Source organism: Nannizzia gypsea, genomic scaffold, assembly GCF_000150975.2.
Source record: "Nannizzia gypsea CBS 118893 supercont1.4 genomic scaffold, whole genome shotgun sequence".
NCBI classification, from domain to species: Eukaryota; Fungi; Ascomycota; class Eurotiomycetes; order Onygenales; family Arthrodermataceae; genus Nannizzia; species Nannizzia gypsea.
The window spans coordinates 519402-531302 of NW_003345198.1; the positions used below are offsets into that span (position 1 = coordinate 519402).

At 49.3% G+C, this 11901-nt stretch overlaps 5 protein-coding genes across 5 annotated transcripts; 2 read left to right on the forward strand and 3 right to left on the reverse strand.

Moving 5' to 3' along the window:
- Nucleotides 1-207: 207 nt before the first annotated feature.
- On the reverse strand, nucleotides 208-2583 carry MGYG_04836 (hypothetical protein; the record flags this gene model as incomplete). Its single annotated transcript, XM_003172200.1, has 2 exons — nucleotides 208-1265; nucleotides 1329-2583. 2 exons carry the CDS (start codon nucleotides 2581-2583, stop codon nucleotides 208-210), a joined length of 2313 nt encoding a protein of 770 aa, XP_003172248.1.
- Nucleotides 2584-3139: 556 nt separating this feature from the next.
- MGYG_04837 (hypothetical protein) lies at nucleotides 3140-4375 on the reverse strand (the record flags this gene model as incomplete). Its single annotated transcript, XM_003172201.1, has 2 exons — nucleotides 3140-3684; nucleotides 3748-4375. The coding sequence occupies 2 exons, from the start codon at nucleotides 4373-4375 to the stop codon at nucleotides 3140-3142; spliced, it is 1173 nt and encodes a 390-aa protein (XP_003172249.1).
- Nucleotides 4376-5679: 1304 nt separating this feature from the next.
- Nucleotides 5680-8824, forward strand: MGYG_04838 (trehalose synthase complex regulatory subunit TPS3; the record flags this gene model as incomplete). Its single annotated transcript, XM_003172202.1, has 3 exons — nucleotides 5680-5702; nucleotides 5789-8649; nucleotides 8721-8824. 3 exons carry the CDS (start codon nucleotides 5680-5682, stop codon nucleotides 8822-8824), a joined length of 2988 nt encoding a protein of 995 aa, XP_003172250.1.
- A 238-nt stretch (nucleotides 8825-9062) lies between these two features.
- MGYG_04839 (hypothetical protein) lies at nucleotides 9063-10111 on the reverse strand (the record flags this gene model as incomplete). The annotated part of the gene is made up of 4 exons (XM_003172203.1): nucleotides 9063-9242; nucleotides 9305-9588; nucleotides 9652-9815; nucleotides 9879-10111. 4 exons carry the CDS (start codon nucleotides 10109-10111, stop codon nucleotides 9063-9065), a joined length of 861 nt encoding a protein of 286 aa, XP_003172251.1.
- A 574-nt stretch (nucleotides 10112-10685) lies between these two features.
- MGYG_04840 (hypothetical protein) lies at nucleotides 10686-11788 on the forward strand (the record flags this gene model as incomplete). The annotated part of the gene is made up of 2 exons (XM_003172204.1): nucleotides 10686-10800; nucleotides 10866-11788. 2 exons carry the CDS (start codon nucleotides 10686-10688, stop codon nucleotides 11786-11788), a joined length of 1038 nt encoding a protein of 345 aa, XP_003172252.1.
- Between the last annotated feature and the right edge of the window lie 113 nt (nucleotides 11789-11901).

The following is an 11901-nucleotide window of genomic DNA, read 5'->3' on the forward strand; positions in this document are numbered from 1 at the left end:
CGATTAGCAGAGAACGAGTGTGAATTTGTACCAGAGTATATGAACAAATGAATGGCTGCTCTACACTTGGGCTCCCTAACACTACAAGCAGAGATGCCAATACTTTCCGCAGAACAAGCCAGCCTCTGCTTGCAAGGATGAAATCATAAACAATTTCTGATGTTTCAAAGCAATTGCCGTAGTCTCCGCATGTAATCACTCTGGCAGCTACCAACCGATCAAAGACTTTGTCCGTGGGATTCTTGGATTGATGCGGCGCCAAGTAAGCATCTTCATGAATTCTCCCGGCTCATCCTTGATGAGATGTGGCATACCAATATACAAGTTCGTCAGCCAGCGTGGAAAAAGTAGTCTACTTTGTGGTTTTGCTGAAACTGTCATCAACCACTCGAATGTCCCACGATCCTTTCCCCTCTCCATGCCTAGATCTTTCACCATCCCAACCGAGGCATACAACGGGAAAAGTGTCCGCTTGACACGATGTGCCCTTGGTTGTCTAGGAATGCATTGATGCCGGACAGGAAGATGCACAACAAACAGGGAGTCCAGCCATCCTTCTGGGACACCTCTAGATGGATTCTGTGGGTCAGGCCTGGCCTCCGGAGGTTGCATATCCCTGAGTCTCCTTGCTTCCGCAGGCTGACCGGCGTTGTCTGAATTGCCAGCTTCATCGGGTACGACCTGGACGTCTCTTGAGCTCCCAGGTTCAGCCGGCGTGGTCTGGAGAGGATTAGCATTTCTGGACCTACCAGCGGAAGCGGGTGTACCCAGTAATCTCCTTGAACTCCCGGTTTCAGTTGGTGTGGACAGAACATCTCTTGAGCTCCCGGCCTCGGCTAGCGTAGTTTGGGGAGAATTAACATCTCTCGAATTTCTAGCTGACGCAGGCGTATCCTGTAATCCTCTTGAACTCCTGGCTTCAGTCGGTGTGGACAGAACACCCCTTGAGCTCCCAGTGCCGGTTGGCGCAGTCCGGAAGCTCCTGGAGCTTTCAGCTTCAACAGAGCCATGTTGAGACACTCGAGAGCTCGTAGGTTCAGTTGATGTATTATTGCCATTTCCGGGATGCCCTGGGCTTCCCTCTGGTGGAACGTCCGCATAGGTTTGCCTTGGGCGACGGGGGTCAGCGGTCTCCTCATAAGTTGGCAGCTGAGCGTCCGGACGCCCCTCGAGGGCTGGGTTATAAGCTCTTGCAGCAGTGATGACCATAACAGGGAAAAGACGCTGCGAAGAACAAAGGCCTGAGCGGCGTTCGATCCAGCAAACTTGAATTAAATTAGCATAACGTTGATTAAGGCAGATAACATTAGTTTGGGCATTGTACTCACTTTCAGCAGTAACGTCTCTCCAGTTGACTAGTTGTACGCCCTCGCAATTGTACCTATGTATATTCGTCACTTGAATTCCGGGCACGTACTCGGGAAGGTGTGCAGTATGCCGGTTCTTCCAGTACTCTCTGATTTCTTCAAAAGACGCATTACCACAAGTCCTCTTATTCTTATGTACAGACCTCCTACCAAACCAATCCTCTTCCTGGTCTCTGCTGAATTCACCCTGCTGTTCACGTAGCTCATTCGCCCACGCTGGATCAGGGTCCCTGATTATACGGCGGTGGGAGAAGTAACACTTGGCCTTGCAGCCAGGGGAGCGCCGTGGCCTAGGATAAATGTCATCAGGTTCGGTAGATGGAACCCTTCGAGCAATTGCTGCGAACGCATCGTCTAAAACCTTTTGCAAAAACGACTCGAAATCAGGTGCTATTACATTGTGTGCTTCCCTGAATGCTGCACAGGGTGGAAGCTGAACGGAGTGGATTTCTCTGGGGTGCACATAATTCGGTAATATGGCTCTTAGGGCTGCTGGTTCTTCACCAGCAACAGGAGTGGGCAAAATTCCACCCTGCTTCCCTACTACGGCGACATTTGGGTCCTCTACCGGAGGAGACGGGAAACGTCTCGGTTGTTCGCCTCGATGACGTGTCCTTCCACGGGGTTCCTCTGATTGTGTTTCTGGCACTGGGCCGTCAGTTGGTTCCGCGATCCCCGAAGCCACAAGTCTGGGTGCAGCGGTGGTGCGATTTGGACGCCCTCCCTGTGAAGCGTTCGTCTGCATCCCGGTTTCTGCGGTGGACTGAGTTGGCCCTGTAGAAGGCTCTGCCGGAGCTGGACTTGTTATGCCAGTCTGGGGCTCTGGTGAAAGCGCTGTTGCTTCTGCAGAAGAATCCGCTAGCGCTGCATTTGTTTCTCCAGCCTGGACAAGGGGTTCCGGTAAATGCTCCCTTACTTCTGTAGAGAGTCCTTCCTGGGCTGGGTTTGCAACGCCAGTCCGGGGCTCAGACGAACGCCCCGTTGCGTCCGTAGAGGGATCCACTAGGGCTGGGTTTGTTACGCCAGTCTGAGCAAGAGGCTCTGATGAATGCTCCATTGCTTCACAACCTCCACTGGGCTGTGGTTGTCCAGTAGAAGACGAGTCTTGTTGCGATGGTTCAGCGCTATCGCCTTGCCCTGGTATATCTGGACTCTGTTCTTCTTCGGCATCTGATGGCGGAGGTGGGAATGTTTTATAAAGTATGCCCTTTACCATGCTATTTTATAAAAAAAGGTGAAAAAACCTAGAGCAGAATAGCAGCTGGGAGCACGGCGAAATGTAAAGGATAGAAAAAAAAAGAATGACAAGAACAACCTAACGAGAGTCTTAACGATCGATACAATATCTATAACAACAATATATAGATACCAATTTTTATCAACGAGCGTGGACCGAGGAGGAAAAGAAGAAGAAGAAGAAACAGAAGAAAAACATTCAGGCCGGATGTTTTTCTTATAGTCATTGCCTGCTGGTAACAATAACAGAAAGCAGAAAGAGCAAGAAAGAGCCACCGGGAGGCAGAGATAGAGGTAAACAAACAATGGAGGAGTGGAAAGAGCCTTCGTTGAATGACGTGTTGTGGATTATGTATATATTCAAGAAGGTGCTATCGTATCATTGGTTAATTACCTCACAGCCTTCGCATATTCTTTGTATATAAATAAAGCACGAGGGTATCACTGTCGAACTAGAACTGTATGGCAGCCATACTTGTCCATCACTATCCTGCAGGAAGAGGGTATATAGATAAATATAGGAGAAAGAGCGGTCATCATACACTCCGTACTCCCGGCCCTACGCTTCCGGTGTTAAAGATCTCAATCAGTCCCGCACCCAGGGCCTCTTCAAGTGCCCACTGGAAGTTCAAGCCGTAAAGCTGCTTCCATTTGTTTGTTCGGCCAGGTAGGACGCCTGCAAACTCACCGCGGATGTGCTTTGCGATGCTGGCTCTGGAGTTTAGCTCAATAGAACCGTCCCACCGGTCACGGATCAGGTAAAGGGGTGCCTCGCTATATCGAGATTTCCGCAGCGTATCTAGAATCTGGGTACGTGCGGATCCGAGGAGCCGGAGATATGGGCCCATATTGGGTAAAGAGAGTACCATCGTTGACCCTCTTTCACGTGGTAAGTTGACACCATGGTCTGTCGACGCTGAAGTCGTCGAGTGGCCTACATTAATATAGCCGCTTTTGGAATGTGACGAGGCTGTCACCAGGAAGCCTGAACGCACCAATGCAGCAGTTTCTTCGGGCGAAAAGAAACCAGCAGGGACAGCAGGAGATTTAGTGTCCTTCCGCAGGGCCTCGATGAAGCGATCTATACATCTGTCAGACATAGTGTAGAGATAATAATATCAGGCAAAAGAATGTTAGCCCTCACCTTTTAACACATCATCTAGAGAAGTGCTATCTCTAACCAGTTTTTCCCAGTCATCCAGCAGAACAAGACAGTCGCCTAGCCCGTATGTCCCGTCTCCACGGCCAGTCACAAGCAGCCTGCGTACGACAGCCGAGTCAATCAGCTGTACAATCTCTCTCTCGACCTCTGTAGGTTTGTCAAGCAGAACATGTACATGCGCCACCGACACGATGGGAGGCAGCGACTTTCTGAACGCCATGATCTGTGCTATCCGCGCGCTATTCATGCCCGACCTCCTTTCCGGAATGGCACTGAACATGGTACTTTGGACATGCTGGATGGCCTGAGTCACGCTGGTGACGGCGATGGACTCTGTGACGGCCCTCGAAGGGCCCAGGTCTGGCAGTGCTTCATCGAACAGGACATCTCCACCAGCAGAACTGCTACTGGTACTATATTTCAAGGCACTTCTATTACTTTCCTCCGTCTGCTGGAGGCTGGCTTTGAGCTTCTTGCCTTTGCTATGAGCTGCAGTCGGCGTGGAAGCTGCCTTGGTACTCCGAAAGGAGGCAAAGGGGGCCTTCTGCCGAGCCGCTGAAGTCGGTTTCTTTATGCGAGACGAATGCGCAGCCGTCAGATTAAGCGGCATCACCGTCTTATATTGTTATTTCTATCCTCTTCCGCTTCGTCTTTGCCTTTGCCTTCGCTTTATATCCTCCCTTTTGAAGTCGTTCGCTTGACGTTTTTCTCCTTTACTCATGTTTCTTTTTATATCAAAAATTTATCACGTGTTAGTTATGTCATTTATTAGTCATATAGAGTTTATTACTACATCATGAATAATGTATAGCACGTGATTACATCATTATATAAGCGATAATTTCTCGGCGTTTTTGTTACAATAAAAATAATGAATAAAAATAATAAAAATTATTCAATTTTCATTCATTCATAGATTCGATCAATCGATCAATAAATCGATCATAAATCGAGAATAGAGTCGTAGTATGCAGAGTATAAGTAAAAGGGTGGTAGTTTGGCGAATGAGCTGCAGAGCATGAATATAAGCCTCGAGAAGAAGCAAAAAGCAATTGAATCTAGGTTGATAACAAACTGTAGATGCAAGCAAGTCCTTGGGAAATGAGGCAGCTGAGAACCGTAGCACGGAATGTGATATGTTCAATTGAGCCTTTAGTCGACCGAGTTTCATCGTAGGAAAAGAGCATCAAGTCGGATCAAGCATGACCATCAACCGTCCAGTCGATATTAGTTAACCGACTACAACGTCAACGCCAATAGCAACAGCAACAGCAACAGCAACATCGCCATTGGTATCTGCCCTGCCAACCTGCTTCTCCCGGCTCCTGGCTTGCCCTGCCCTGCCCGTCAGCCGGCCGTCTACGTACCCGGGGTATGACGTAGGTAGCACTGGTTTCGGGTTTGGCTAGAATCCAACAGTTTCAGCATCGACAAGGCAACAAAGCAGGCAGCGCAAAGTTACGTCCATGTGCGCAACCCGTGGTTCGGCTGCAGGCTAAATTGCACTGGCTGATTGATCAATTGACTGGCGGGCTGGCTGGGCTGGGCTCGCAGCTCGCAGCTGGCGCATGGTCGATCTGGGATATCCGGGAAACTTGGTGAATCTCACGTTACTCGACTGCCGCCGACGTCGACCACCACTCCTCGACCTCGACCTCGACCTCGACTGCTGCTCTTCTCACATCCCCCCGGCGTTCACCAGCTAGCTCGATGCCTGCTCCTGGTGCTGTCTGGCGAACTAATACTGCTGTGACCTGAAAGCGTTTCTCTCGTCCTGTTCGTGCTTTAACCAACTAGTTTCTAGGTACGGGCTTGCTGCCCCTCTCGCTCGCCCAGTGCTGGTTGTATGGAGGGGTCACAGTGCGGCCAGGAGACACCCATACATGCGCTGATAGAGCCGTACAAGCTGCGACAATGACGATATTCATCGTTTCTCTGTATGTTCCGGCCCGTGGTTGATTGTTTTTCTCCCTGTGTGCATGAATACATGTGTATTACGAGCCCTCTTTGCTGACCGAGCCAGCTTTCTGCCGCACACGATCGACTTTGCGCTGCCGGAAGGCTTCCAGCGCAAGGCCTCTCATCACCACCGCCGCAAGAGCTCCGGCCAGAGACCTACGCTCTTTGGCCGCTTACCAGGCAGCCAAACAGCCACTCCTACGTCGGTGTCGGCGTCGACGACTGCGTCAGCGTCTGCTACTGCATCGAGTCCGGCACCCGGATCGGCCGTGGCAGGCCGTCGACCGTCCAACTTAAGGGATCAAGGCCGCATCTTCTCCTGTCCGGACTACTCCAGCTCCGGTGTAGACGTTGACTCCCAGCAGCCACGGCTTCTGGCACCCAGTGACCCCCACTCGCCTCGCTGGGGTTCTCCGGGGGCGTTTAACCAGCCCAAAGCCCAGGCTCTTGCACCTCCGTCATCCTCCATCCTCAACCATGCATTGGGCCAGGAGTCTGCTTCGGAGCTGTCAAGGACCGAACCGGCAGTTTTACCTCCTTCGCCGGTACGGCCATCTGTAGAGGCCGGGCCCCAGCTAAGCCAGGAGAAAGTATTTGAGGGTGCAGAATGGACGGTCCAGCCTTCAGAACAAGGAAACGGTGGTCTGTTGAACGCAATACGCTCAGCTGTTGATTGGCCATATATGAAAGACAAGCTATGGGTCGGCACACTGGGGATGCCCACCGATGCATTGCACGAGAAGCAGAAGGAAGCTATTGCTGAAAAGTTGGCAGCCGACTATGAGGCATTGACCATATTTGTCTCGGATAATGACTTCGACAGCCACTATTCACACTTTTGCAAAATGATCCTCTGGCCGGTGTTCCATTATCAAATTCCGGATAACCCCAAGAGCAAGGCTTACGAAGACCATTCATGGATATTCTACCGTCGTGTCAACTACAATTTTGCAAAGGAGCTGATCAAAAACTGGAAAAGGGGAGACGTGATATGGGTACACGATTACCATCTCCTCCTGGTACCCGCCATGGTGAGAAAGGAAATACCCGATGCACAGATAGGCATCTTTCTTCATGTCGCTTTCCCCTCCTCAGAGGTGTTCAGGTGCCTCTCCGTCCGGATGGAGTTGCTCAAGGGGATGCTCGGTGCAAACCTGATCGGTTTCCAGACGCAAGAGTACTGTCACCATTTCTTGCAAACTTGTAGTCGCTTGCTCAACGTCGAGGCTACAAAGGATGGTGTACAGCTAGAGGATAGATTCGTCAATGTCGGCACATTCCCCATTGGAATTGATCCCGTCTCACTCGACATCCGGCGACAGTGCGGAGAAGTCAAGTCGTGGATAAACATTCTACAGGATAAGTTTAAAGGCAAAAGGCTCATTGTTGCTAGAGATAAACTAGACAACGTCAGGGGAGTACGCCAGAAGCTCCTGGCGTATGAACTGTTCCTCAACAAGTACCCTCATTGGAGAGATTCAGTCGTCCTCATACAGGTTGCATCTACTACTACGGAACAGCCAGAACTAGAAGCCTCCGTTTCTGACATCGCCACCCGTATCAACTCGGTACACTCCAACCTCGCTCACCAGCCGCTTATTTTCCACAAACAAGACCTCCTTTTTGATCAATATCTTGCTCTTATATCCGTTGCAGATGTTTTCATGGTCACCAGCCTGCGTGAAGGAATGAATCTCACCAGCCATGAGTTCATCCACTGCCAGGATGGCATGCTTTCGTCGTCTAAACACGGACCGCTGATTCTCAGTGAATTTACGGGGAGTGCATCTATTTTCAATTACCATCCTCTGCTTGTCAACCCATGGAATTATCAAGAATGTGCAGATGCAATAAACACAGCTCTCGAAATGTCTCCTGAGACCCGTCTAGCGCAATGGACTCGTCTCAATACAACCGCAAAGGACCACGTCACCACCCGATGGGTAAACAACTTCACGGAGGCGCTTGACCATGCATACCGCCAACATTCAACTCGTGAAACCGTTGCAGTGCCCCGGCTGTCAATTCCTAATCTTTGTGATGCCTACCGTACATCTAGCCGCCGTCTCTTCCTCCTAGATTACGAAGGCACCCTGGTCAGCTGGGGTCAACCGACAAATACAGTCCTCACAACTCCTCAGCGAGCCATCGATACCCTGACGGACCTACTCGAGGACCCCTTTAACACAGTCTACGTAATGTCCTCACGCATGCCAGAAGACATGGAACGCCTCTTCAGCCGCGTTCCAGGTCTTGGCCTAATAGCAGAAAACGGATGCTTTGTGCGGCCGCCTCCCATAATATCCCCATCGCCCTCTCCGCCAACAGCAGGCACGTTTGTAACCTCAAATTGGATCCGTCTCATCGACATGTCCAAGATGAATGACTGGAAGCTATCTCTTTCCCCCATGCTTCGTTACTTCCAGGAACGTACAGAAGGTAGCTGGATCGAAGAAACACACGCATCACTTATCTTTCATTATGAACGAGCGGAAGATACCGAAAGTGCAGAACGCCACGCTTCCGAATGCGCAAATAACGTCAACGACAGTTGCGGCAACCATAGTCTGAGAGCAATTCAGATGGACGGCTGCGTCGTTGCCGGGCCGGTGGAGCCAAACAAAGGTACTGCTGCTAACGTGGTGTTTTCCGCATATGCGAGAAGAGAGTCACATAGAAGCTCTAGTGCCGGTAGTACAAGCAGTGTCAAGCACGGGATGGCTATAGACTGGAAGAGCGAGACAGATGAAAATGATGAAGATGTACCGGACTTTATTCTTGTGATTGGCGATGGAAGAGACGATGAGCCTGCATTCAGATGGGCGAATGAACTTGGCAAAGAAAAGAAGGTGAAGAATGTCATGACTGTTACGTTGGGAACGAAGAACACAGAGGCCATGGCCACTCTGAATCAAGGCGTTACAGGTACGTATATCCACTTAACCCTACCCCTTCCCATTTATATTGGAGGGCTAACTGCAAACATCCTTTATTAGGAGCATTGTCATGTCTAGGAAAATTGGTTGACATATCGCAGCGGAGGGATTCGGCGTCACTCGCTCAGAAACTGTCTTATATTCCAGCATCAAACGGAGAGTGAATTCACAGAGTCAAATTATTTTCCCGCTACTCTCGAAGTTCATATGCACCCCCAGCCATGGCAGCATATGTATTGTACAGATTGCCGCGTCAATTTCCTTGCCATAGTAACGTGTAATACTAATGCACGACAACTATTTGTTCACACAAATTAAAAGACACGTAACTATTACATTCCATAAGAAGAGAAAAAGAGACGAGAGGGGGAGGAATATCCGCACGCCAACAGTTCTAGTACCTCAAGCATGAGTAAATCCTTCTCTTTCCACTAATTTCCCAGCGGCGCTGCGGAATGTGTCTAGAGATAAGTGGTGGACATCTGTTGAGTTCCGTCCGCCGGGAAGGTTTCGGCCCATGACTTGGCCAAGAGTAATGGGGATGGTTTGGCTGGCTGGGTTTGCAGGAGCAGGAAAAATTGACTAAAAATTTGTGGTTAAGAAAAAAATCCCAAAAAGCCTCAGGATACGTTCACCTAACATACCTCAACCTGCAAGAGCTGTGGCGCACCAGCTGAATTTCTCCCATGAACCTCAACAATCCCTCTTACTACGCCGTGAACGGATTTTGACCATTTGACGAGAAAGACAAGCTGTGTATCTGGCCGCCCGCCCTGCAACCATAGGTCCTTGTCGCGGTGAAGTCTCGGCATAGACTCTGACCACGCTGACTCGAACACGAGGCTTGGGAACTCTTGGTCATCTGGCAGGAGTGCATGATCTGGTTCTTTTCGGGATGCAGCATAAGGAGGCTGAAACCCCTTGAACGCTATTTATTGAAATTTAGACAATAAAATAAAAAACAATAGAGATAGAAAGGCGTTATACGTACTAGGGTTACTGAAAAACGAAATAGAATCCTGTTCAGTTTCCGTTAAGAACCCAGAACGATACATCGAGAACAGCTCCCGGGTGAACCACGAGTGAGATGCATCATGCACAAACGTGGGCATAATGGTGATATCGATGGTTCTAGTAAGAGAATTATATCCAACACTACCACACGAGTTAGTAATATTCTATTATCACTGAAGAAGTTGTTAGAGGGGCATGTATTACCGAGGACAGGAGTTTTCAATGTCAGGATCCTGGTCCAAGGAGTCGACGACAAGAGTCCCAGTCTCTTCAGGAATGTCTTCGTAGACTAGCTCCTTATGCTCAGTCGCCTCTAAGATTTCTTTGCGGATAGTACTGAAGAGCTTCTGCGGTGTGAGGACTTGTGGTAACTGCGGTGCGTTGCTTCTCAAGAGTCGCGTCGCAGGCGCGTCTCCCTGATTTGTTATACTCCCCATATTTATATTCGACGAGGGAAAGAAAAAAATGTCACTTCGCTCTGGTAAGATTATTGGAGAATGCTGTCGTTGTTAAGAGAATCTGTTCTCTGCGAGAACAATAGCGAATCTACTGCTGATAAGTAGATGAAGGCTCGGGGAAAAGTGACGTCACCAGGGACCTGTGTCTACTCTCACACCGGACAAGCTGCACTGTATAGAGTAACTCGTTGCAGGACAGTTCGCTCGTAATCGTCTATCAGTTTGACACCTATTCTATCACGTCTTCTCACCAGGGTACCGAGATGTCTTCATGCTGTTCTGCAGCTACGGAGCAGAAGGTTGGTTTATATACAAAATAAACTCTTTGAAATAAAAGTAAAACTAAAAGTGAAAAAAAAAAAAACATAATAGGTGAAGGTTGCCGCCCCGAGATACAGGTCACGTGGAATGAGCCGAGGCATCTCGGCGCAACCAGAAGTCGCTTTACGAGCCGCAAGTTCAAAGGTTTCTCGTCTCCATTGCTCTTCGTCTGTCATTATCATTGTCTTTTATATTACAAGAGGAGGAATTAACGCTGGTTGCTAGAGACAATATGGAGCTAGCGCAATCTCTGCACGCAACGAGCTTCAGAGAAGCCATCGCGATAACCCCCCTGTCATCTCATACATATGCTGCAAACTTCCGCACGGAATGGTGCATCGGTACTGGTAAGTATCTCCCTATGAGCTCCGCGACATGCTTCATGGGCTTCTTTATATTAACAAGATGGTAGTTCCCCATGGCGGTTACGTGACCTCAATCTTCTACGCTGTAGCCCGCAAGCATATGAAGACCACTCATCCAACATACCACAAGGGCGCTCCAGATCCCATAACATTGTACCTCACCTTTATACGTCGGACAAATATCGGCTCTGCCCTGTTCACCGTTGTTGATACGAAGCTGGGCTCCCGTACGTCAACGCTACATATAACACTCACTCAGCAGGATCCAGACGGGAACCGCCGCGAAGAAGTTGCCGGATACGTCACCGTATCACATATAGCCAGTGAAGAAGGGCCAAGCATAGATAAGCCTTTTGCGTTGAAACCTGCTGCGCCCGCTGTGGATTTCAAGCAGCTTGTCAGCACCGGCCAGAGCAGAGCATGGAAACGGTTCAATATAGCCTTTGCTTCAATGAGAAAAGCAAGCCGACATGTTGAATTCTACACTCCTACTGCACCTGCTATGGTTTCCAGTGGATTCGTTGAGCAATGGGCTCGGTTTGCGCCTTATGGAAAGGTAGAAAGATGGACGGATGAAACGCTTGGGTTTCTAGCCGATACGTTCCCCACGATGTTGGAGTCGTTTGACGATAAGCCTTGGGACAAGAGACCTAAAGAAGTGAAGGAGAAGGAGAAGTATGCTGTTGGTAAAGATGGCAAGTTATCTCCCAAGGGCAAGTTCTGGTATCCTACTATCTTGTTGAATCTGGATGTCAAGAAGAAATTGCCTGCTGAAGGGGTAGAGTGGCTTTACTCACGGGTTCAAACGAAAAGGCTACATAACGGTAGAATGGATTTGGATGTTATTATTATGGACGAGAAAGGTGAGATTGTCGCTCTGAGTAACCATGTTGCATTGGTTATTGGAGCAGAGAGAAATCTAAGTGCGAGAAAGGGCAGTGGAAAGCCCAATGGTGAGAGCAAGATATGATGATACGACATATTTGTAAACATAGACTTGATTTAGAGCCATAAACGATACCGATGTATATACAAAGCTCGCTACATAGCGCAGACATATATTTTCTAGAAACGAGTTGCAAC